Below are 25,961 nucleotides of genomic sequence, written 5' to 3' on the forward strand. Positions count from 1 at the left end.
ACTCCTGGCAAGGAACCCTAGGATTTATTAAAAAAGAACAAAAAAAGAGCAGATCCCAGGAGGTTCCTGGATAAAGCTCCTCGGAGGGGCGGTTGACACACATCGGCTTAACGGAGAGGTTGAGTGCCAGATCCCGGTGAGGCAGCGGTTTACAGGAACACGAAAGGGCAGCTGCCTGCCCTCCCAAGTCCGAAAAGCCTACAGCGCTGCTTTTTTCTTTTTTTTTTTTTTTAAATTACGCGTTGTCGTTCTTCCCGTGGAATAACCAATTCCTACCGTGCCGCACGCAGCCCTGTCAGCCCTTGGTGGGCTCTGAAACTTTGCACAGACCGAGCCCGAGCGGGGCAGGGGCCGTCGCCGCTCCGCCGCTGCCCATGCCACGGGGGGGGCCTCGCCCCGCCGCCCCTCAGGAGCCCGCACCCCCGCGCTGCGGGCCCGGCGGGGGGCACAGCGGGCAGGGGCGGCAGCCGCTCCCGCACCGCCCGGGGCCCCGCCGAGGAGGGGGGGGGGGGGGCAGCTCCCGGCGGGCCCGGCCGCCGGGGACGCGAACCCGGGCCCGGGGCCGGCGCCGGTCGGGGAGGCGCCTGCGGCGGGGGAGCGGGGAGGGGGGCGCGCCGCCGGGCCGCCATTGCCCGAGTTGCGGGTGGCCGCCGGGGCCGGGCGGTGAGGGAGGCGGGCCGCGCCACACAGGCGCAGAGGGGCGCGCCGAGCCCGCCCGGCCCCGGCCCCCGCCTCAGGCACCGCCGCTGACGGGCGGGGAGGGCCGGGCCGGGCCGGGCGGGCCGCGGCGGCGGGCGAGGGGCGGCTACTTCAGCACCGCCCGCGTCCGCGCAGCGCCAGGACGGCAGCGCCGGGCCCCCGCGTCCCCTCCTCGCCGCCGCCGCCCCGAGGCCCCATGGCGGGGACGCTGCCCCGGGGGCGCCTCGCCCCGCGCAGCCCGGCGCTGCTGCTGCTGCTGCTGCCGCTGCTGCCCGCCGCCGCCCCGGCCCCGGAGGGGCCGTCGTGCCACGGCGCCTTCGACATGTACTTCGTGCTGGACAAGTAAGGGCAGCGCGGGGGGACGGGGACGGGGACGCGGCCGCCGCTTTGCTCCGGCCGCGGCTTTTGTTCCGGCCGCGCGCGCCCGCCGGGGCCGTCGCGGGGCTGAGGCGGGGCGGGGGGGGGGGCGCCGCGCGCGCGCCGGCCGTTACGGGCTAACGGCTGTTACCGGCTAACGGCCGTTGCGCGCTAACGGCCACGGCGGCGCGCGGGAAGGCGGGGGGGGGGGGCTCGGGGGGCGGCGGCGCAACCCCCGCCTCGCAGCGGGGAGCAGCGGCGGGCGCGCGGAAAGTTTTGGGCTCTGGCGGTGCCCCCGCTGCCGGCGGCGCCGGGGGGGGACTCACCCCCCCCCCCCCCCCCCCCCGCGTCCGTGGAAGCGGCGAAGCTGGCGGGAGAGGGGCGGTGAAGGAAGGTACATTTTCTGACCCAGAGTCCGTGGGTGGACGTTTTCTTGAGGCAGCCCGAGCGACCGGCGGCGCCTGCCGCCCCTCCCCCCTGAGCAGCTGCTGCCGATCGTGTTTGTGCGGGGAAGCGCGCGCGGGGTCGCTTACCTGCACCCCTGCGGGCTGCCGGGCCGTGGACGCGCTGTGCCGCGCCTCAGCTCGACAGGTCGCGACAAGAATCGCACCCGAGTACCACCGCCAGCCGGGCACGGCGGTCACCTGAAATAATCGGGAAGGGAAACGCTGCCCTAACGCCCGGTTTCCCCCTGAAACCTTCAGCCTTCCTCGCCGGGTTTCCTTAAAGAAGGCCTACTAACGTGCTTTTGTTTCCTTTGCAGATCCGGGAGCGTAGCACAGAACTGGCACGAAATATTTGATTTTGTAAATCAGCTGACAGAAAGATTTGTGAGGTGCGTTTGGCTCCTTGTGACTTCTGTAATACTGGGATACGTTGAAAAAACCCCCGCGCTTTTGTAAGCTCGGTGGATGTGTTTCACAAACATGTTAAGAATTTGGCTTCTAGGGTCCAAATTGCTGGAAAATATTGGAAACTTTTACTTCATTTTCTGCTGTTTGGAGCTCAGTAAAAAGGTGGTAATAAGCATCTTTAAATACTTAATCTCTAAAATTACTCTCAGATGTAATTTGATGATTTTTTTAAACTTTGTTTCCATAAACCAGATGCCTCATCTCTGATGGAGGAGTACTTGTATATTGCTTTTAGAGGTCCATGTGAAGAGGGCAATCTGAATACATGTCTATATGTATGTACGTATATGGTGCAGATCAAAAGGAAGGAAGTGACTTTCAAGCTCAAGCGTACAGACACTTTATTGCCATGTTAACAGTATATTTGTTGTGCATAAACGTAATCAACTTTTAGCTGGCTAGCAGTATTGTCTGGCAAGTATTGCTGCCACAGAAATGGCTGTTGTAAATACTGGCTAACCGTACTCTGTACAAACAGCTGACAATTACTGTGATGCAGCATTTTGCTTTTTTTAAAAAAACCAAAACAACCCAGAATAAAACAAAGGAATCCCCCCAAAGACAGGGACACAGACGTTGTGGTAGTTTTTGCTAAGGAAAATGAAGTGCAGCGGGCAGTTATGATTGTGGCTTGCTGCTAAAGGGATACAATTAAGCTTGCATAATGAAATACTGCTTACATTCATCCTGTAAAAAGCAAATCTTCTGTAAACTGAGTGGGTGACACAAGCTTTTGAAAGTTATTTTGTAAGAACTAAAAAAAAAAAAAAAGCCAAAAAAAAAAAAAAAGCCTGAGGGTACCAAAGCAATACCTCTTTCTGTGAGTAGTAAAAAAATTCATTTGCCCCCACTGAAAGGGTGGTGCTCGTTCAGTGTAGATCTTTCAGTTCATCATCTTTTAGAGCCAAATGACGCTCCCTTTTGCAACAGTTGTTGTGTAGCGGTCTGGCTGCATTATCTGAATTAAAGCTATTGAGCTGGCAAGTTCCTCCGCTGACCTTTCACACCAGAGGAGGATCAGTTACGGCGCAGAGCCAGACAGTCCAACCTGCGAGCATCTCGCTCGCTGTCCGGGTGCTGAGGGCTCGGCCTTATGTGGCACAGACCCTCCACGGCATGACGGCTGTAGGGCTCTTGAGGGAGCCTGAACAGCACCTCTACCCGTGTGTTTCCCTGATGGGCTCGAGGGCCTCTGAAGGCCGAGGAGGCTTTGTCCTGCCCTCAGGCCTCAGCATGCTTTCAGAATAGGGCGTGGAGTCGTTCGACCTTGCCCTCTCTTAAATTGAAAAGAGAAGTTGTGGGAAGAAGGCAAAGAACCAATGGGTAGCAGTTTCCTTCAGTCCTCACCTGAAGAATTAATTCATGGCGGTGAATCTGCGCTCCAGTTTGACTTGTCTGTCATGCGCACGCTTGCAGCAATAGTGCTGCGTGCTGATTATCTTGGTTCGGAAAGGCCTGCGCCTGGCAGGGCTGTCTGGTGCGTTCATACGATCCTCCTCCGTTGCCACCGTGTCTGAGTGCTCGGACAGCGGAACAGAAATGGGGCGTCTTGTGACGAGGACAGTTTTGTGGTTGGTCCTAAAGACAAGTTAGCTAAATCATCACTGAGGTTGTGACACACAGAGAGTTGCATCTCAGACAGGGAGGTCTCACGTTACTTGGTGCTAAAGTGGTGAGGTAATTACCAGAGATTGGGATTGCAAGTACTCGTTTTTTGTTTGGCAACTGCTTGCGGCAACTAAGACGACTGATAATACAGTATCTTAGATTATAATTTAATTCAGAACATCTCAGATTTTTGTGTTCGGAGCCTTCATGGATAGACTGCAAGACTGGATCTTAAATCCAAGATCTGTGCAGTTGTGTGCAAAGACCTGCCCAGTACTTATACTTCCACGATGTCAATAACTTTAAGTTGCATCGTTGATGTAAGTGAACTGAAAATGTATGGTCATTCGTCTTTACAAGCGTTACGTCTTCACTCACGTTAGCCAGATTAATTAATGCTGATACACATACAGAATGTGTGTATAAAATTACTGAATATATTAAAATTGTCACGTATAAAAATTACAAGCAGGTAGGAGAGATGTTGTTACAGCTTACCTTAGGAAAGTTACTGTCTTGGGCTTCCGGAGCATAAGTTCTTGTGCATTTTCCACTGATAGTTGGATATAATTCCTCGTAATCTTGTTGGAGGAGACAGGTGGGCTTCTTCAAAAAAAGACCGAATGCCTTAATGAAATCAGTTCATACAGTATTGCTTTTCATAATGACATTTGTCCGGATACTTTTATGGAAGTTGGTCTTAAGTGCCACAACTCTATGCCACTGAAACATAAACATGCTCATTCTGAGAGAGTTTGTCATGCTACTTTTTTAGAGGTGAATCAGTCGGGAAGGCACTCTTTATTTGACTTGGATGATTTTATGACCAAAAAGCAGAGTTTGAAATTTACATTGTGTCAGGATCGACCTTTAAAAGGGGGAAACTGACTTTTGAACGTGTCCATGTTTAATACCCCAGAGCAAGAGCATACCCTGAGTCTGTGTCCCTGACTTATTTTTACACCAGCGACCATGAAAATACAAAAGGATGTGTTACCTTCTATATGTTGGTAGATCACAACTTAACGAAGTTCACTTTCAGTTGGGTCGCATGAGATCTTAACCGTTAGGCTTAGCACGTGTTGATCTGGAGTCCAGTCAGGCAAGAAAGGATAATAATTCTGCTACTTTGTTGTCGAAGCATCTGGGTAAGGAGTAGATGGGTAGAAATCCTTTAATTCCTCTCTCATTCTGGGTTTGTAGTTGAAAAGTATGTTATTTGCAAGTTGGAGGATAAAGATGATACAAAGCATGAATAAGTGAATGAAATGCTGTGCATCTGTATGTTTCTGTTCATTTGTCTAAAATATATTTTTTTTTCCCCCTTTCCCTTTTTTAAAAGCCCCAAGATGAGATTATCGTTTATCGTGTTTTCCACCCAGGCACAAGTCATTATGCCATTAACTGGAGACAGGTTAGTGCACTGCTTTTTTAATTCTCCCTCTCCCTCCTCACCCCCAAGGGCTCTCATTAAATCAGAGGAACAGTAACAGATACTGAACAATAACTGATACCTTTTAAGTGGTGGCCAGTCAGGAAGCCTCTGGGCAGAGCTGGATTTAATTTTGGGAACATATCAATGGATAGCCTAGTAAAAAAGGAAGGAGAACAACCATGGGAAATAAATTCTTGATGTGAACTCCGCGACTGCTTTGCAGAACAACTACAAGTAATGTTTTAATCTCTGCATGAGTCTGCATCTTATTTGGCACAGCAGGAAAAATGATCTTGCTCTTATTTGGTAAAGCAACGTCTGCGGATAAGCCTTCAGTATTTTTTCATGTCTCGGTAAAGCATACAATGGTAAATTAATGTTTCCCGTAACATCATGTAAGGTAGGTATTTCATTTTGTATTTTCAAATCACGACTTCAAAATTGGTTTTGGACAGTGGAGTTGGTGCCACTTGAAAGGTGTGAGATCTTCCTGGCGCTGTGAAGATGTATGGATGTGCCTGAACTCTTCCTTTCAGTTGGTGTGTTCAAAGGCGATCAAATTCAAGGCTGCTCACTCTGATTTCTAATGCAAATAAGGATTAGCAGCTAGGACAGGTCAAGGATGGGGTGGGGGGAGACAGAAGGAGAAAAACAGAGAAGGGATTGTTGCAAAATTAACTACTAAAATCACAGGAATTGGAAAAGGATATTGTGGAATCGGTGCTTTCAGCAGAGATCAGTTGCGCTGTCGTCAGAGTCCTTCGGTATGCTTTCAGCCTTGTCAAAACCAGCAGGACCTCCTCTCTCTCCCTTCTGTCCAGAAGCTAACCACGCTGCACAACTTTTTGGATTTGAACACGTGGATAAACCCTTTGGGAATCATTTTAACGAACTGTGGCAGGGTGGAAGTGAAGTTGTACTTCCTTTCTGCTCCCTTTAGTAGAATCAATACAAAATGTGGTCTGCCATAGTCAGTTTACTGTGGTGTTTTTTTTTTTTTAAATAATACATAATAGCAAGTGCAAGACTTACTGAAGAGACCTGGCATTGGCAACAGACAAAAGTGTCACGCTACAGAAATGCATGCTGACATCCGAGAAGTAGGATGTCTAAAGACCCAATTCTAAGCCCCTCCTGTTTTAGCATTTAAAAAAGCGGTCTGACTTGACAACAGCCAAGTTTTCACTTCCCCCCACCCGGACTTGGGTGCTGGATCTGCTCTCTGTAGGGAGAGACAAGTTCATAAGCCATTTTTCCAGATGGCTTGAGAGAGGTCAGGAGAGGACACTTAGGACTGTTCTGAGGACTGCTGAAGTCAACGAGATCCTTTCTCTCGATGTCGGTAGGCCCTTAATTCCTGTCAGCGGCCTGCTCCTCATCAGGCACGGAGAGTCAGCGCTGATAGCGTACAGACCACTTGGAATGCTTGGGCAGAACTCTGGAACCCTGCCACGGAAACACAAGCGCCTTTTTCATTGCATGTCTGTGGCACACTTTAAGCCATGGAAAGAGCCATGTTTTTCTCGGAAGCCTTGTTTAAAGCGTAGTAAGAACTTTCTTGAGTTCTAGCGAGTTCCTTTGTGGGACTTCTCTTTAATGTGAGGTTTGCCGATGCTTTTGTGAATGCGGTAGGGGAAAGGACATTACTACCCTTATTGTTTAAGCGAATTATAAGGAGAGTGAGGGAGACATTAGTAACTGTGACCGTATGCACGTAGGTGAGAATGGATAGATACTGTTGGAACAGCTGTCCTTTTAAAATATTAAAGAAGTCAACAGAGGAAAATAACTTGGAATGTCTAACTCCCATTATTCCAAACAGAAGATGAGGATGCTAAGTACAGTGCAGTTTCGGGGATGGGTGTGTATGTGCGTGTGATTATGGGGGATTATGACCTTGGTTTTTTTATGTGCATTTTGGACTTGCTGGGATGTTTTTGCCCTTGCTTACTTGCTAATTCGCAAACAACAGGAAACCACAATTCATTCCCAGCAGTTAGTTCAAAGTAGGGAAGTCTTTTTTTGTTTTGAAAGCCTTAGGCTTCTAATTGTTTGCACAAAGTTCTTGCTGGTTTTTACTGCATAGTAAAGCTGTGGATATAAAGAAACCCACACCATAGCGCTAAAGCCCCCAGATTACCAAATAGTTGTGACTATGAACAGTGCTATGTGAATAACTCTGGAAATAGAAGTCACTGTTAACCACACTACACACAATGCTGTAATAAATACATAGAATAAAAATAATACCCGGATGGAAAAGACTTCTCACAATGGTTATATCCCGTTTTAGAGATGCGTGTTTCCCCTGTGAAATTTAGTTGGAACCTGTACACTAAGTGGTAAACAAAGATTTGTGCATTCGCATTTGGGGCTTAGTTTTGCTAGTTGTTTTTATAAAGCAAGTTGTTTGGAAAAGCGGATACACTTACGAATATCATCCAGATGGTGCGACGTCGTCCGCGTTCTCTTTTGGCCAACTGTATGCTGGCCAGCAGAATTTCAGGTTTCGGTAAACCTGCTTCTGCAGCATTTGACCGACGTCCACGGCCAAGACTAGTTCTGCTGACTCTGCTTAGGTGAAACTCCCGTTGGAGCTAGAGAGAGATATATTAATGAAGGTGGAAAAATAGGACACTTACGTACCTGGTACATAACCAACTGTACCTTACTGTGCTTGTCCGTAGTCTGGTGGAACACTGACTATTCCTTTATTGCACAGACGCATGTAATGTAGCAAGACATTTATGTGTTTTGAGCCTCGGTCGTGTGAGCTAACCCTATGCTTCGGTTCAAGAAGCTTGCCAAAACAGAGCTATCTGCAGAGAGCGTGTTCTGCTGAGCATATGAAGTACGGCAAAGTCAGCCACTTACGTGTTTTCCATCTGCAGCCCATGCAGGACACCTAAAGTTTGAAGCAGAATAATTATTGTAATTGTACCGGGCCCTCTGTGGTATTTGAGAGGTGTAGAAAGCAGGAACGTGCTCCGAATTACGCGTCGGAGGAGGCTGATGTGCAGGGTTTGCTTTCACCAGTACGACAGCTCTGTTCGTCAGGGATGTAACCATCCCTTTTTTTTGTTCAAGAGCACTTCCCCCCACCACCCTTTGTTTCACTAACAAGTTTGTCTTGTTACTGTACTTCCTTCTTAGCAGCGAAAGCGAAGTACCCGTTTTGTTTGCCTTTATTTGTTAGAGATGAAGTACATTGCCTTGCAGGCACATAGCCTCATTCCTGACGATAAATAGATGCTCATTGGGACTCACCATTTCCCTGCCAGTGCTCATACTCGCATGCACTGAAAAACGATTCAAGATTCCAGCACTTCAGTAGGTAGAATGCAGCATGGAAAAGAAATAGAAGATACTGCCCGCCATCCAGGAGAGCTAAGAACAGCACTGCTTAAAAGTGCACAGATATTAATGGAGACTCAATGTTTCATACAAGGCTACCCCCTCGACTAACTGAATCGGCACGACCTGAGGCTTTTGTGACAATGTCAGCTGGTTCTAAACCCCCCAGCGCAAATGTACAAGCATGACATTTTCTCCCTAAAAAAAGCAGGGATTTGAATGGTTTTTAAGATTCCGTCCTCAAGCATATTTTACTTTCTAGCAAGTATAAGCCTTTCTCTGTACATGGTGAAGATGTATTTATTTCCTTTAAGGCAAATGATTGTCCCTTTCTGTTAAGTGGTCTTACTCTCAAAGACAGTATTGCGTCTCTGAGAAACTAAGGTGGCTTGTCACACCTTCAAAACCTCTCCTGTAAAGTGGTGATAGTTGCCTTGGCATAATTCAAACTCGGAAAGGCAAACAGTTACATTTAGACCTGAAAGTAAATCTGAATTGTGGAGCGTGCTCAGGTAGGGAGAGGTTGCTGCGTTTTAATTTATGTTAAATTGATTTCTTCTGTCATTTGCAAAGCTGGGCTGCTTTGGAATCTCTCTTTACTAAGTGGTCTGTTTTCAGTTCTAAACTTAGTTCTGCAGTGCCCTGCCTTGGGGAGGCACCGAAAGCACAAGGCAAGCTCAGCGTAGACTTTGGCACATGCAGGGAGCAGCGTTTGCAGCAGAGTTGGCACAGCCTCTCTCACAGCAAACAAGCCCGCTGCAGCCGAGGCGTCTAATGCTGCTGCAAGGTCCTGCTCTCCGAGGCAGAGCGCAGCAGAATTCCCCAGGGAGGCAGGAGTGGTGGGTGCTGCTCAAGCTGCCACCAGAACCTCTCCTGACCTCAGCCGGGCCGGGATTACGCCTGCTGCCCCTGCTCATGGACTAGCTAAAAAGAACCCACAGAGCAAAATGACGGAGAGCTTGTAGCCATGGTTGTGTTTGTCTGGCTGCTGCCGGAAGGTTAATCTGAAGTAGTTACAAAGCTTAAAAGAGAGAACAGACAGGGTAGCTATTAAAAAATTAGATGTGCCTTTTCTAAAAAACAGAGATGTGATGCAGCGCATATGCTGCATGGGGAAGAGATATTAAATTTGTACTCATTCAGTCCAAACACAGACAGGCTGCAAGTTGCTGATTTTGTTTTGCTTTTTCCACTTCCCTCCCTTGTCTGACTTAAAGCATGAAGCCAATGGCCCTTCAGCCTTTATCACTGTTACCGAACTGTGCTGCGGTAATGTCCAGACACCCAGACTGAGGTCATGGCTCTGTTATTTCAGTACAGATGAGTGTTAAAACCAGACCTTCTCTGTGGATTTTTGTAGCTACAAAAAATTATTACAGAAACTAGAGAAAGGGGAGTTTTCAGAGCACTGAAGAGCATGAACGAGGACTTCAGAGTGCTATGGCTGGTTGACTGAAGGGAGTCCCATTGTCAGCACGATTCGGGCACACACGAGCTCCTGTGCCCACTCTCCAAACCAGCTGGGTGCGAGTTTTAGCGTGATGGAACTAACCTCTCCTGCTGTCTGGTGGGGCTCGTTTACTGGGGCAGCCCTGCACACACATAGGCCTTGGGACATCCAGACCGGGACTCGCTCGTACCTGACCAACTCGGAGCACGGGTGGAGCTTGTTCACATCTGGCTGGGCCTATCTAGTACAGATGTGCCCCGAGGGAAAGAGATGGTGTCTGATTAAGTGCAGCTAAAAAAGCTCGTGCTGCCAAAGGTTTTCCTGGAACCCCTTGTAGGCAGAGGCCTGGAAACACCAGAGATTTCTGTGTGACCGGGTCACAAGACATTTTAGATAAATAAAACTGAACTGATTGTACAAAAGCTATTTTTGCAAAATGAAGTCTGTTTCAGAAAACTGGGACTTCAGTTGCTGCTTGTTTCTTGGCAGCAGAACACTAACGCCTGTGATGTGCTGCCACTCATTTCTGGCAAGCACAAAGTATGTGGTTTATAATCTGCATTCATACATAATCAGTTTCAAGTTGTTTCTATAGATGCCGAATGTAAAATATTTGGATCAAACAGATTGTATTATCTTACATAACTTGTTCTCTTCCATATATTCAATGACACATTCCGCTCCCCGCCCCAATTGTATCAGTTGATCCTGTGATCCGGAGCTTATTACAGCTATGGATTGTACTTTGGAACAGAGCTTCTAAACATAGAGGAAGCCCATCAGTGGAACAAATGACTAGTGGGTGGCATTCAGGCAGAGCGGCATATGCATTCTTTCTCATTTTGTTTGCCCTAAGGAAAGCTTTCACGCATCCTGCAACGTATTTTCCCTCCTTCTCCTCACCCCTGCTGGTATCCTCTTTGTCACCTATATTTGTTATAGTGTTCTATATATTCTGGCCCAAATTTTGTTCCTACTTAGTTTTTACTTGTCCTTTCCTAGCACAACTTTCCATGGACTTCACTGGAACTTTGCTTGCATAAGAATTAAGAACTTTCAGTTTTGATTCTTTCAGTAAAGTCTCTCTGCCTTTTTTTCCCTGGTCATACCGATTTCACTGGAAATAATTCCTTTTGTGCTACCTCCCAGCTTCTCCAGTTGTATCATCGTAATTAAGTGACCATCTCGCAGTCGAAGATGGATTTACATAAAGGCCCATGAGAAATCGTGGCACAACCTTATCCTCCGATTAATTATAAGTGAACTGTGACCTGTCTAAGTGTGATGTCTTGTCAGAAGGTCACGCAGAAAGGCAGTGACAGGCAAAAATTTAAAAAGCTATCCTTAATCCTAGTCCTTTTCCTTGGATACAAGAGGTGTCTTGCAAATGCTGCGTTTGCTATTGATACTTTTTTTTTTAAGGGAGAAGATTCTAATTACTGCAATTCTGTCCTACCCCATGAAATACCTGCATATTGACCTGAAAAGATTTCTCTAGAAGTAGAGCTGCTGTTCTATGGGATTTCTTTTTTAATTGCACCATGACTGGAAATGAAGTTGGTTTAATTGAGCAAAGTAGACTTAATATAACAGAATTTCCACTGGGCTATTTAAATACTGAGGCTATGCCACTTCTTTGCAATATCTGCTCCGTCTGAAACATTTTACTTGATTCTAGCTCTTTGACTCACTGAGGCATATTGTGTTATTTAGATCTAAAATATCTGTTAGCGCAGTGCTGCTTCCGTTGTGAATACAAAATCTGCCTCCACATGGTATCGCAGCTAAATGCTATATTTTACAGATTTTAATTTCAGATCTCCTCTATGACAAATACTATTTTCTCCATCAATAAACTAACCCCTTGCCCCGCTTCAAGTCATGCTAACGGTCTTTTACCTTTTTGTTTTCAGAGAGAAAATCAAGAAAGGTCTTAAGGATTTGGAGGTGGTAAAGCCAGCAGGTGACACATATATACATGAAGGGTTAAAACAGGTGTGTTTTACTCATCATCTTGCCATCAAAATACCCTCTCTTCTCACCCTTGGGATAACAGCAGCAGCAACCTGTAACATAAATGGATTGATTGCGTGCCTCAGTCTGTTACGCTCGAATCTTTTTGGTTTCCTAAGTGGTCCCAAGATTGCTCAGATACTATGCAAATCCCATGCAGAAGATTAGCCATTATAGAAAATCGCCATATGGAATTTCTTTGACTTGATCCTTCGCAGTAGAGAGCGATTCTTTGTTGTGAATTTAAGAGCTAACACAGCATACCAATCACATGGTAAATAGTCACACATAGCCTTGTAGGGCTGCGAGTCTAACAGTGCCTTCTAGAGCACGTGCTTATGGAGAGTTTACTGCACATATCAGCATTTTCGAGACAAACAGTCTTAATTTTGGACTATCTTAATTATGGAGTTCCCAGCTGCTTTTATTTTCTTGAGAGGTACAGTTAAAGTACACTTTGCGATTTTGCTGAAGGACTCAGGCCCTGAAGGTGAGGGGTAAGTTGAGGATCTAAGCTTTCACTGTGATGGACAGAAACTCAGTTTATTCCTTTATGCCTACGGAGCCAAGTTTGTAATTGATCTGCGGGCTGAAAAGCTAGGTGAACAGAAGTTTGTTGTCGTTCAAAAAAGTATTTGGTTTTAAGCCATTCTTTTTATATCTTGGAACCTACTGACTGGCATTTGAAATCTGAGGGGTAGCAAAGGAAAACTTACGGTGGATCTAAAGGCAAGCGAGCTTCTAAAGAGAACCAAGAGAGCATCTCTCCTGAAAGAATCAAGTGTTTACAAGGGTTGGTAGATTAGTGACCCCAGCACTTGGGAGATGGGCTCACTGGCGACTGGAAAATACCGATGAATGATTTCCTTGTAAGTAGTGGGTTAAAGGGAGGCAGAGGATTGTCACGGGAGATAGGCTCGAAGATGAGGCTGAGCGTTGTTTCAGATGCTGTATTCACTTTGAAGATGTGCATCGTGGTTAAAAGTTCAGGTGTCATTTTTAAGCTGGATAAATATTTTTTGTTTTCAGGCCAACTTGCAAATTGAGAAGCAAGGAGCCTCAAGGTTTTCTAGTATCATCATTGCATTGACGGATGGCAAACTAGATGGTCAGATTCCCTTGTATGCAGAGAAAGAGGTGAGTGCTAGGTGAAAATGCATGTTATATTCCGAAGAGTTTGGGTGTTGCCTGTCGAAAGAAAAAACGCTTATTCCTCTGTTCTATTCCGGGGCAGGCAAAGAAATCCAGAGATCTGGGAGCTAGAGTCTACTGTGTTGGCGTCCTTGATTTTGTACAAGAACAGGTAAGAATGTTACTATTTTAGCTCACAAGGCAGTGCCTTGTCACAGGGTTTTATACAGTTAATGTTAAGTAATACAGAAATTAATTTTACTTGCATTAGGCAGTATAATGTCTTCTCTGGCTCAGAAAGCAGTGTACATAGACATAAATAGAATGTGTGGGTGTCACTTTCATCGCTGAGAAGACCCGTTGGAAATACCCTTGCTAGCTGGTAGCTGCCAGCAGGGAAGGATGCAGGAAAAACCCCTTTCATTAAGATGGCAACCGGATTAGGCTATAGGTCGTGCGAACAGAGTAGCTATAGACAAGCTTCAAGCAGCGTGCATAACTGCCTTGTGATAAGGAAAAGAAAGAAGGATCCACGTCCTTCATTGACTGAAAGCTCTTCCAGAGTCGCTAGGTCTTAACGAAGGCTGTAGCTACTCTTGTACCGTGAAAGTGACTTAAACGGGCAAGTACGCAAAAGAGTCTTTAGTACAGAAGGCGCATAGGAAGGCTTTTTAATGGAAGGCAGAGCAAACAGGGAAGGTAGTTCTGGAAAGAGTTATGAAACCGCTGCCAAGATACGGGCCCTAAAAGGTTTCTTTGGTGTGGTGGTTTGACACGATGGCTAGCCACTATACCATTCTGTTAGCTGCAGTAGGTTGTAGTAAGTCCTCCCATTTAGACAAGTCATAGCTGTGAGGGAGCTCAAAATTTTGCTTCTCTGCAGAATTGATGGAAGTTCTTTTTAGACATCCATTTACATTTTAAGGGTGAAAAGCAGTGTGACGAGCTTAGTTTGCCAAATGATTCACTTGTTTGCACGCATTTTCTCTCCAAAGCTTGAAAAAATTGCTGACACGAAAGAGCAAGTCTTCCCTGTCACTGGAGGATTCCAAGCACTTAAGGGGATAATCAATTCTGTGAGTATCAAGCAATAAACTTAACATTTCCTCAAGATGACAGCATACTCTCCAGTCCCACTTACTTTTCCAGGCAGAATTCATTCCTAAGTCAGTAAGTGCAGTATAAAGTTCTCTCCTCCTTATGTTAGAGATGCAGTTCTGTAAATTAACACTGCCTGCCGCTCCTGCCATTTTTCACGCTGAGACCTCGTGTGGAATTTGAGGACTATATGCAAGTGCAGTGAGTTTGAGGGGGATGCTTTGAGGAATGGCTGCTGTAGGTTTAGTGTGAAAAAAATCGAGACTGTTACTCCAGGAGAGTTGAGAACAACCGGTTAAAATCATTAGGAATGAGTGCAATTTGGGAATTGCCCAAATTTTCTTATACAGAGAAGCATTCTAAATACATACTTCAGCATTGACTTTAACCACTTGTTTCCCCATTAAGTGATAAGACTTTCAGGTCTTTTTTTGCAGCATGCTGTGAGAAACTCCCTCATCAGAGATGAGGCTATTGGACCAATAACTCTGATTTGCAAGAAGGGGCTAAAGCAACAGGAACATTTTGGTAGCAATCAGTGGCCTGACAGTATTTTAGCTGTGCTTGAAGACGACACTTTTGGTTGCGGGGACGTAATTTATTTGCCTCATCTTAAACTAAAGGCTGTGTGTTTTTACGCAAGGTTAAGAGTGCTGCTGCTGCATGTAGGCAGCACAACGGAAAAAAGCTTACTGTCAAAAGTCAAGTCAAAACCAATAATGAGATCCTTTTTCTGAGAGAGAGATCCCACTATAATTCATTTCCCTTTCCTTCTTTTTTTTAAATAGAGAAAGGATACTACTCACATGCAGGATATTATGCATGAATTTTTCATTTCCCTTGAATAGTGTGTTTTTTGTGGAAGTTAATGTCATAATGAAGCAACTTATTTTCCTTCTTGTTGCTTAAAATAAATGTAACTTCAGAATTTTCCTTGCACGTTCTAAAGAGATATAGCCAACCTTTTCATGCAGTGACATTTATTTTCCTGAAAAGACAGTACACCCCGTGCGGTACTGCTTTTTGAAAATCTCATTCTATGCCTTTTTAAAGACTTGCAAGAATCAGTTATTCCGCTAGTGCAAAATGATGCAACATTGAAGCCACTAGCGAGCTGCATGTTTAACCCCAGCTGATTATGTTAAGTTTCCAAGGACACTGCATTTCAAAACGTCTATGTCAAGATAAAACTAGATAAAGGACTGAAGAAATTTGCGTTTGGAGTTTCCCCTCCAACAAGGGTCACTGACCTGCAGATTGGACCCTTCCAAGGAGTCATGTTTCTCCATTCTTCTTGCTCTTTGAGGAAGCAGCAGGAGTACAATTACTTGAGATTTCTGAAGAGCTCATCCTGAGGAATCTGTAAATCAAACACGTGGAAGATTGTCATAACCTGTAGGTTGTCCCACTATCCCCCATTCTCAGCTAAGGTATTTTTGGGCAGTCTCTGGCTAGTAGCAGTGCCAGTCTGCCTCTTTTATACCTCCCAGGAGCTTTGAAGCACCTTCACTTTTTTGTGGACAGAGTGAAGGAAGCTTTTCTGGTAAGATGTGGCAGATGGTGTTTGCACAAGCCTAATTCTTCTGGCACTTGTGAAAAAGCCAAGTGTAAAAAGCCCAGATTTGCGCATAGCGTAGCTGTAGAGCAAGAAAAGACACACATAATGGCAGCACCTTGTTTTGAGATGACGGCTTAGCACTGACAGGGACTGTACAGAAAAAGCAAACTTCACGTACACTGTTCTACAGCTTAAATGCATTGTCTGCTTCTTTAAACTATGACTGCACTCCTGAATCATTCAGGATTTTATCTAACAGACTGTAGCTGGAATAGACATTTCAACACTTGGCCTAATACATATTTCTGTCCATAAAAAGACTCTTTATGTTGTGGCTGTTGGGGCAGTGGAAAAAGTTTTTGCTGATAAATAAAAGAGCGTGAGAAGGCCTTTCTGATAGGAAACATATCAACTGACTTCAGTCTTACCTGCATCAGTCTCATCTGTTGGGATAAAGGATCAAACCAAAACCAGTTGGTGCTAGTGATTTGATAGCTCCTGAGAGCTTTTAGAGGCTTGAACATTGTTTACAGCTTTCTGAAAAGCACTGAATCTAACCAAAGTCTCATTTAGCTTCAGGTCCTTTGGAACTCTCTTTTTCTCTCCTCCAGTAAGCACATTAAACGTATTTGTCAGTGGGAGAATTACACCCTGCCAGCGTCCCTGCTTTACCGCAGAGAATGGATGGAAGTATCCATAGATTTTTTTTTTTGTTTGCTTGTGGGTTTTTTTTTTTTTGGGGTGTGTGGGGTTTTTTTTTTTTTTTTGTAATGCATGTGTGGTGGCTACATTAACATGATTTTTTGGTATGCTGTAGTTGTAATGCAATTTACTTCGAAGGGGTTTTGACAATTCGTTCTCATTGCATTATAAAAATGATAAACAGATCTAATTGAACATGAAATAGTCAACAGTTTTCGTTTTTATTCACAATTATAAATCCATTTCAGTTTGGAAGTTTGCTAGAGAATGCAGGCTCAAAAAGACCCTCTGTCATGAAAGGGAATGCTGATTTCGAAACAGATGAAAATGAAATACCCAGGTCAGAAACATGCAGAAGTACTGCTTGAAGTGTGGTGTCAAAGGTGCAGTTGTGAAACTCGCCACGAACACTGTTGAACGCTTCTTGTTTAGAAAAAATATACTGTTTACGGAAATGGCAGTGACCCAGGAATTAAAGCCCTCAAGCAAAACTACAACACAAAACTATTCAGTAGGAATTATCGGAGGAGCTGCTCAAAGCCTCTACTATATTTGTTTCTGTCGGACTCAGCTGTGAAATTTTTTGGCTGCTACATTGTTGTACTTGCAGCAGATTCCAGCAGAGCTGACCAGTTAGTCTTCCATTTGTTGATGGAAAAAAAAGTGATGAGCTTTATCATCCAGTATCTGTTAGTACCTGCTTCTGCAGTTGTTTGAAGTCTAAGCAATTACTCCCATTTATTTTCTTTGGACAGATACACAAAATACATTTAATTGTGGCCAGGGATTAACATTCAAGAAGTTAGGATTAGCATTTAGAGAAAACTTAGCTCAGAGGTTGAAAAGCTTGCATTGTGTTTTGACCTTCTTCTTAGTTCAGGTAAAATCGCAGTTGAGTAAGAATTTAAGCACCACCATGCTGTATTGTGTTTCTGTTGAATAATACCAACTAACAATTCAAAACTCTGTGCAGACTTCTGTGAAGAGGTGACTGTTCTGTGAAGTTTCTAGCTCTTCCAGCATTGCTAATATCTAACTTTACAAAGTAGTAACTAAACGGCATTGTCAAGGTAAATAAATCTAAGCAAAAGTCTAGAGCTTAAAAGAAAAATGCCGAAGGCAAGTTATTACGCTATCAGGAACAGTTTACTGATGTAGTTTGGCTGATAATTACATGGAGCGTGGCCTCATGAGCAAGCCATAGCAGTGCGAACCGTAAGGGTTTTGGAGTGCACAATTTATAACACCATGTGACGGTTTAGTACTATCTAAGAAAATGGAACCCATTCTTCTTCCCCTTCCTTTCCTATAGATGATTTAAGGGGATTTTTTTTTTTTGTGGGTGGGGTTTTTTTTTTTTTTTTTACCCATTTGATAAGGAACCATTTGGGAATTTATCATTTACATTGTTAGATAGATCTGAGTCCAGCTGTCATAACCAAAATAGCACCTTCCTACTTGGCTTTGGGGGAGTGTTGGTGAGGCTGCACAAGGGTGCTGAGCTGTAAGCAAGCAGTCTGTAAGCAAGCTAACTTGAGAGTTCCTCACTTGCATCTAACTAGATATGGTCCCGAACCAGCGCTTTCATCGGGAGAAACCGTGGAGACTTTGTGCTTATTAAATAGCTCAGACGCACAGTGTCCCTGAGGGATCAGTTCCTGCAAGGTGACTACAGACTGTGGGACTGGCAGCCTTGAGAGAGTTGGAGAATATTTCAGGCATCAGGTAAACTCTTCTCGGTAATGCAAAAAACAGTACTGGACAGCCTGTCAAGGAGGGGAGCAGAATATTGTTTGTGTGCGTAGAAGCAGGAAATGCTGCCGTTGTGAACACTGCTCATTTTAACTGTTTGATCACTTACGAAACGATGAATGGAGGAATAATGAGAAGCAGCAATTAAATTAAGGAGCTGGGAGCCAAGGTGCTTCTACCACTTGACTCAAACACATAGAGTCTTTAGAGAAGACACTACCTTTCATGTATCTTTCCATAATGTTCCCATAAGACTCCGCTGTAAATCAGTGTGATGTTTTATTTCCAATTTTTCCTGCAATTTTTTCAGGTTTTGCCCATTTTTGTGGCACATTTCTGGGCACGTGGTTTGCACAGCTCAGAAAATCTGAATTGCTTTTATGTGCCACATTCTGGGAAACAAAACCAGTCAAAGATCCCTACTTCCCCTCTAGCTTAAACAAACGCAAGTCCTACTGATTTGTGAGTGAAAGTTGTCTGGCTGTCTCTGCAGGCAGAATGGGACAAGGCTTGTGCCTTTAAAAGTGACATTAATGGAAGTCAGTAACATTATTAGAGTGTGTGACAGTTCTAAGTAGGCTTAAACACATTTTATACTAAAGTGAGTTGGCAGCGCTTAAGACAGGAAGTTAAAATAAATTTTGTACTTAAGAAACCCCACGAAGACTTATCAGATAAGACTACAGGAACTGATACATGCAGAACTTAAGAGGAAGCAGTCAGTTTAAAAATGTTTCATCTAGAATAGTTTTCTCTTTAACTGTTACAAAATGTCTTAAGAATTCTACCTGAGAAGGATTAGAAATAGAATTGTTAAGCTCTCTTTTTGCTTATTCATTTTGCAGGTGCTCAGTTTTGAATTGTTCATTTTATGTGGGAAAACCACCCTTAAAACATACTGGGGGGGGGGGGGGGGGGGGGAAATCAAGACATGCAAGCTTAGCAGTTGCATCACCTAGAACATTTTAAATTGAAGCTAAATTGTCTCTCCTGGCCGAGCCCCTCAGAGCAATAAATATATCAGTAGTTCTTTTCTCAGGCAGAGCTTGTTTTGTGAAAACGCCTGTACTGAAATGAGTAGCACCACTTGCTACGTGGTAGCTTACCCCACATGATGAGATTTCTAGATATCTACTCGTGTCCATCTCCTGGTGAAAGGGTAACCTGGCGGAGTGGAAACCTCGGTGTTTGTAGGATGTAAATGCCAAGGCTGAAGTGGAGTTACTTAGAACTATCAAATGAGCGTACCTAGGAAAGCTAAAATTCAACGATGGATTAAATACATCCAAGGTCCTTTAAAACAAAAATATATTCATAATATACTCAGTGGTGGACTCTTGCTGAAGCGGTATAAGCAGGGGGTGCTCTAAGAATCTTACTGCCTAATGGGAAAAGTCTATCATCAACAAGAGTTTTACTGGAAAGAGGGAAGTCTGTGCCGGTTGTAAAGAACAGTCAGCAAACTCTCTCTAGCATTCAGATTCATTTGAGCAACAGTGAAGGATATTTACTGAACATCCAGGGGGTTTCCACGTCAGTTAGATGGTTCCTGTATCAATCACTGTGCGCGACAGTGCATTCCTACCTCTAAGTTACAGGGATTGGTGACAGCCAGATCAGGGGGGCCCACAGGGAACCACTGCGTAAAATGGATGTGGCAGTGGCACACTCAACAGCTCAATGCCTGACTAGTCACTTCTTATCTGGAACGTGGTGACAGTCATTGTCACTACACTTGTACCCCAGTGCCTCAGCAGAGAGAAGGACCACACAGGCTGTTGACAAGACCTGGTGAAAAGCAGACCTGTACCTGTATGCCTTACCATCTAACAAAAAAGTCAGCAGGGAGAGAGGTAAGCGACCCATGTTGGACAGTAAATTGCTGCCGGATTGCGGAAAAACAAAGTCTAGCGAGTGGTAATCAGCTATGTCAAGGTAGGCAAGAGCTATGTCATGTGAAGAGCAATTTTAGCCGCTAGGTTTGTAAAACTTACTGCAATGACTTTACAAAAATGCGCTCCATCCTCTCTCCGTGAATCAGATGCCTTCTGCACTAGATAGGCTATCAGCAGCGCTTGCTTGGTCTGACCTGACTTTTGCACTGGGATGACAGTGAATTATTGAACTCACACGAGTCAATCAACATCTCCCACTGTTACCTGCTGTAAGGCAATAAGACAGGTTGGCAGACTTCATATTTATGGAGAGTGTAAAACTTAACAACTGCAACAGTTAGCATTCCAAGGTTAGGCATTCTGGTAAATGCACAATACCTCTAATATGAACGTTTACTGAGCCTCTTCTGTCTAAACTGCTTGTGTCTCCGTGGCCAAGTTGCAAGCAACTCGGTTATTGAGTAGTAATCAGGGACTGCATTGTTTTGAAGTAGTCAATACTTCTGCATTGAGCCAGCTCAGCTCATTAGAGCCGAAAATCCTCCCTAGTCTACCTTGCTTAGAGTCTGCTGAGTCTGCTCCCCGCTTTTTCCTTAACTGATGTCCCTCAGCTGCAGATGAGGGGAGGGGGGTCACCCGACGGACTGTGTGCTGTTAAGATTTTTCAAGAGCAAAATCAGCTTAAACAGTTCATTATCAATTATACATCAACTTAATTGGATCATTTCCTGTAGGAAGAAAATATGCTCAGTTTACGCCCTGGGAATCCAGGAAACGAAGTATTAAACATTGAAAGATGTGGCGGGAGGAGAAATGCAACAAGTTATCATTAAAAGGATTATTCTGATTAAATCAGTCATCTTCTTTAATGCCTTTGGATGGTCTAATATTCAAGCTGCACTGGGTGCAAGGTTTAGAACTAACGTTGTGGTATGTTTTCCATGCGATTGAGACCGAGTAGATAGTTTTGGGAATTACTGCATGTAGTAGTTAAAAGGAATCAATGGCCTGGAATAGAACGCTTTCTGCTCTACCCTTCACTGCTGTGCAGCCCTTAATTTGACATTCTCTGACATATTACAAACCATATAATGTTCTCCTGGAGAACAGAGAACTTGATAAGCCAGCAACATAACTGACATGGTTCCAGTTTGTGTGAGCATGTATGTGCCTTGTGATTCGGATTTGACTCGTCAGCTATCCCTGCATGGCTAGCAGTTCTGTTACATAAGGGATTCTGTAAAACTTGCTTAAAATGAAGCAGTCGCAAGTCTGGAAGAAATCTTGTGTTTCCTTAGTGATAAGTTTCTTAAACCCAGATTCTCCTTACTAATTTAAAAAAAAAAAAAAAGTCCAAACAACTTTTTTCCTGTTATGGAAAGTAACAGTTTGTTTTGATTCTTATTTACATTACTTCGTAAGTAATGGGTTTAGGGTTGTTTTTAGTAATTTGGGGGTAAAGGTTCTGATGCTGTTAAAATACACATCTCTTATGACCCCCAGTTTTGTCATCTACATTTAGTTTACTCAGTGAGTGCAAATGAGGTACTGCTTAGACACTGTGTAATTAGAATATTCTCACTAACCTGACACCGCATCAGGCTTCTCTCCGATGGTTGTTTTTACGCAAGACCGTATGTCTCGGGGATTTTTTTCATTTAGATAGGGGACGGGATGGCAACCTTCCCCCCACCCCTTTTACCCTTGCTCTTTGTCTAAAGCATTGCTGAGCAGTGTCAGGAAGTAGGCTGAAATTGGCAGTGAGCTGTAGCTAAAAGCACAGATGTTTGGCAGCAGATAGATGTAGATCCCATTAGGTATTAACTGCTGTAGTTCCTTTGCCGTGACTTTGTTGGAGAGAAGCATCAAAATGGTGTTTTCCTACAAAAGAGTGTGTTTTATTCCAACTTATGTTGATTCGATTGTCTCCCATCTAGTGTGAGGTGGTCCTGTTGCTTCACTGCTTTCTGCACAGTTCAGTACTGGGAAAAAAAAAAAAAAAAAACAACTGGGAAATGATAGGGCTTGCTTTAACACAGTGGAGGCATGTGATGTGGGACTGACCCATAAATACAGTGTGGAATTTCATTTTGCATATGGATCCCATGTTTTGGGGTGTGGTGGTGGTTTTTTTTTTTTTTTAATACTCTCTTTTCATTAAGTTCAGAGTATAATGACTTAAACCTTGTGACACCATTGGAAAAAATGGAAGCTATCACTTTGGAAACAAGCAATTAACTTCAGGGACTTCAAACATTAGTTGCTGTATGGAGAAGCTGGCCTGTTTAGAGCCTAAGGTGTGCTGTAAAGGTGCTTCTAACTTAAAGATCCGGAGTACGATGAAGGTCACTCCCGTGTAATCAGTGCAATCAAGGGCTCTACTTACACTCATTTTCTCTTGTGACCTACTCCAGGCCTCTATCTTTAAAGCCTACCTCTACCACAGCATAAGGGGGCACAACTCCTGGTCAGGTAAATAAAGCAACAACTTATGAATGAGAGAACCCGGTAACGATACCAGCATACGTACAGCCTATTTGGCACCACCCTGATTTCACACACGGTGGCATTTACATGCTGTAAGATTCAGTGAATTCAGCATGAAAAATTCTGATCTATGGACAATCAGCATTTCATTCTCTAGACCAAAAATAGCAAATGAGTCTATTACAGCAATTAAACATTTCCTGGTTTACTTTCATTTCCTTTTTACTGTCTCAGCAATAGCAGGGGGAAAAAAGTTTTAAGTTACCGGGGGGGGACAGGAAAGCTTCCAATAGTACTTCTAAATGACTCAGAGAAAAACAAACACACATGGAAGCACGGGTTAAGCCCAGTCCTAATTCAGCCAATCAGAACAGATGAAGCAAAATGATTTTTGGAACTGCAGTAAGCGCCTGTGTGACCTCCGTTTTGATAGGTTCTGCTTGAGTCACTCTGGCCAGCCAGGCTGCTGGGCCAGGCTAGCTGGAAACGGCTAAAGCAAACAATAGTACAGCACTGCTTGCATTACACGTCCTTCCGAGGAGGTTTACAGCCCCTGGCTGGGACAAAGCTCAAGAAGGTATTAACTCACCAGAGAAGAGACTAACCAGAGCGTTGTTGCACAGGCGCAGCCAGCTTCACGCAGCTCAGACACACACTTTCTAGAGCCTGCTTACTCACACTGCTACTCCCAAGCGCTCAAACAGCTCTGCTCTTGCCTACCGCTTAAATAGCTGTTCCCCAAGCCCCGAGGTACAGGTGTGTGGCATTCCTGGTCAGCACTTAGTGGGAGCCAAAAGGTGTAGGCAATCCCTAATCAGGAAACAGCCTGCGGAACTTGAGCATTACAGCTGACAATCAAAAGAGGCTTTGCCTGTGTGCACAGGTCCGGCTGAGGCTAGTAATGCTAAAGGCAGCTTCAAATGCTTTTACGTGATCAGGGTCCTCTCAGGCAGCGTTTTCTGAGTTAGCTGTAACGTGTGCCATCTTCCCTTCCTGCCCTCCTTCTTTCAGTACATTTTATCCAATTAAGTAGCCACGTTTTGCAGTAACAATTAATTACAGCAAAAGGGTGTAGGTAGCTAACTTGAGCATGTTCAGCACTACGCCTCGATCCAGGGCTGAACTAAAGGAAGTGCCGCTCTCGGTGATGCAGGTTTCACGGTTAACCGAGAGGCGCTTGGCACAGGACGTGAGGAAAAGCACATCCTCTTTGTGTGTCACACTACAAACATAGCTTCTCCAGTTTTAATTATGTTTGCAGTTCACCGTAGCTTCTAGATCTGCTTGCCTTATGGCTGGTTATATTTTGCTCACTAGGTGTTGTGTTTATAGCCTCCCTAGAGAAAATGATGAACCCCACATTTGCAAGGGAGAGAGGAAGGAAAAGGGGGTGGAAATGTCCACGGAAAAGCCACTGTCTTGAGTTTGCTGTTAGACTAGCATTTAAGGTGGTGGGGTTTTTTTGTGCTCTTTTGCCATCTTTCTGGATCACGCAGCACGCATTTTGCAGCAAGCGTGCACAGGGCTGACTGGCGGCATATCAATAAGCAGCGCTCCAGGCGCAAGCTCGCAGTGCAGTGAGCAGGAGCTAATACTGCTCTAAGTGTGTTTTTTCACACGGACTGTTGAAGTGGTTATATTGCACTGTCAGCATGTTTTGCACATGTCTTGCCATACATGAGTATAGCAAATAAGATTTTTTTTTAAAGGTGGATATTTTTTTCCTCTTTAAAACTTGGTTCTGGAAATAGCAAGTTAGATGCACTTGTTTTATTACAGGATGTACACTTTTGTTCACAGAACTATACTGCTTTCCCCTGTAAAGAGTCAAGCCAGCCTGATTTGGGATTGGCTTCCAACAAGCAATGATTGTAAACAGAGGTGCATGTTTGAAATTGAACTGTAGGGAGTAAAGGCCACCGGTGACTGTGGAAATCCTCAGTTGGTATTAGCATGCCAGGCCTGATCAAAATGTGTCAAAGAGCTCTCTTCCTCCAGCAGTTCGCGGTTATACTAATCTTTTTACCAGGAAGCAAACGCCTTACACATCCATATATCATTTTCTAGTCTCAGAACAGTAGACTTAAAAATTGTTATGGTGGTTCAATAAAGAATCCAGCTGTGCTTGGACGACCTGCCCCAAATCCTGAACTCCGCGTACAGTTCCGGGGAGGAACAGATGCCATGCGAGTTATGATTTATGGTGTTGACTGCTGCCAAAAACTTTTGAACTGCATACTGGGGCTAAGCAAAATCGAATGGTACTGTGAAATAAATTGACACTTAGCGTATTTTGTTAATTGTCGATGTACAGTTAGGTTGCTCACGGGTCGTTACTACTGCATTGTTCTCACAATTTCTTGGAACATGAACTTTGTAAAAGCGCTGGAACGGGAAGTTGTTGTTTTAGCCTGCATGTAACGCTGTACTGCATGGTACAGCTCTCTTCCACAGGCTGTTCTGAGCGTATGGTAGTCAAAATGCTTAAAAAGCTGCAGGAGCCGTGCTGCTTTACGGTTTAAATTCCGAGAACTTTTAAGAGGCAGTAGCAAGGGTGAAAAGTGAGTCAAAGCAGAGCTGGGCCCAGTCTGTGACAAGTTAAAGAGGTACTGGAAGATGCAGAAGGCATGTTTTCTGTGGGAAGAAATGCTTGCATAAAGCAGGGCAAGATCTATTGCAAGGCAAAATTTATAAACAGAGGTGGAGTTTGCAAAGACTATAAGCACTAGTGGGCCTTATGTCATCTAGCTATTTGGCTGCCTTTTTGCAATTTACTGCAGGGACATCTGCCTTTTCTATGCTAATGTAATTATTTGCGTAGGTGTATTGTTTCTGCAGCTTAAATCTAACAAAACATGATTCTGTTTTTCAATTCAGACACCTACAGGTCAGAAACTGACAATGTTTCTGTAAAACATCTCTAATTGAATTAAATGTTTTATTAATGACAAAAAGGCTTAACTGCTTATGTAGGAAGTGGGCTGTGAAGTTTATGCGAGCGTTCGGGAACATTCTAGTGGGAATTGCCTAGAAATCCATGCTGCTGATAAGGATTGATAGGGATTTTAAGTACTGATTAACAATCGGGTTGCTTAGAAAAAAAAATTTGCTAGGTGAAAAGCGGTCCCAAACTGAAAAGTTGATAAAGCGGGTGGACTTTCTACAACTGTTTTAAGAAAAATTTACATGGGTACTTGTTTGTGCCTGAGGAAGATTAAACTTATATCGAACGCAAAACCGTCTGTGGTTTGTAAGCATCTGAAATAGCTTGAGAGATGGAGATAAGTGACAATCGGACTATATGGGACTTAAAATCTGAATGCCAGTTAGCTGGTTCGGGACCTAAAGAGTTCCCGTTCTGGTTGCCGCATGCTTCGCTGTTGTTAGGGAGCCGACAGAAAGCATTTGGCAGTAAGAGATGAGTACACAGAGACTCGTCTCAAGGGCAGAGCCTGCGAGAGCCGCATGCGTGCCAGATTCCACAGGACTGTTGTGGAAGGAAGCGGAA

The 25,961-nt window shown here is 44.5% G+C and overlaps 1 protein-coding gene across 2 annotated transcripts in view; it reads left to right on the forward strand.

The window, feature by feature from the left end:
- The first annotated feature begins 990 nt into the window (after window positions 1-990).
- Window positions 991-25,961, forward strand: part of ANTXR2 (ANTXR cell adhesion molecule 2) — a 116,445-nt gene continuing 91,474 nt past the window's right edge. The window contains exons 1-7 of one of the 2 annotated variants that reach the window (XM_075708909.1): window positions 991-1,041; window positions 1,820-1,891; window positions 4,921-4,992; window positions 11,731-11,812; window positions 12,860-12,967; window positions 13,065-13,133; window positions 13,957-14,037. In XM_075708909.1, coding sequence (XP_075565024.1) covers window positions 1,022-1,041; window positions 1,820-1,891; window positions 4,921-4,992; window positions 11,731-11,812; window positions 12,860-12,967; window positions 13,065-13,133; window positions 13,957-14,037 — 504 coding nt within the window. In that variant the 5' untranslated portion in view covers window positions 991-1,021. The remainder of the gene's footprint in view (window positions 1,042-1,819; window positions 1,892-4,920; window positions 4,993-11,730; window positions 11,813-12,859; window positions 12,968-13,064; window positions 13,134-13,956; window positions 14,038-25,961) is intronic. The other variant, XM_075708910.1, reaches the window with a different exon arrangement.

The sequence above is a fragment of the Pelecanus crispus genome, chromosome 4 (genome assembly GCF_030463565.1).
Source record: "Pelecanus crispus isolate bPelCri1 chromosome 4, bPelCri1.pri, whole genome shotgun sequence".
Lineage (NCBI taxonomy): Eukaryota > Metazoa > Chordata > Aves > Pelecaniformes > Pelecanidae > Pelecanus > Pelecanus crispus.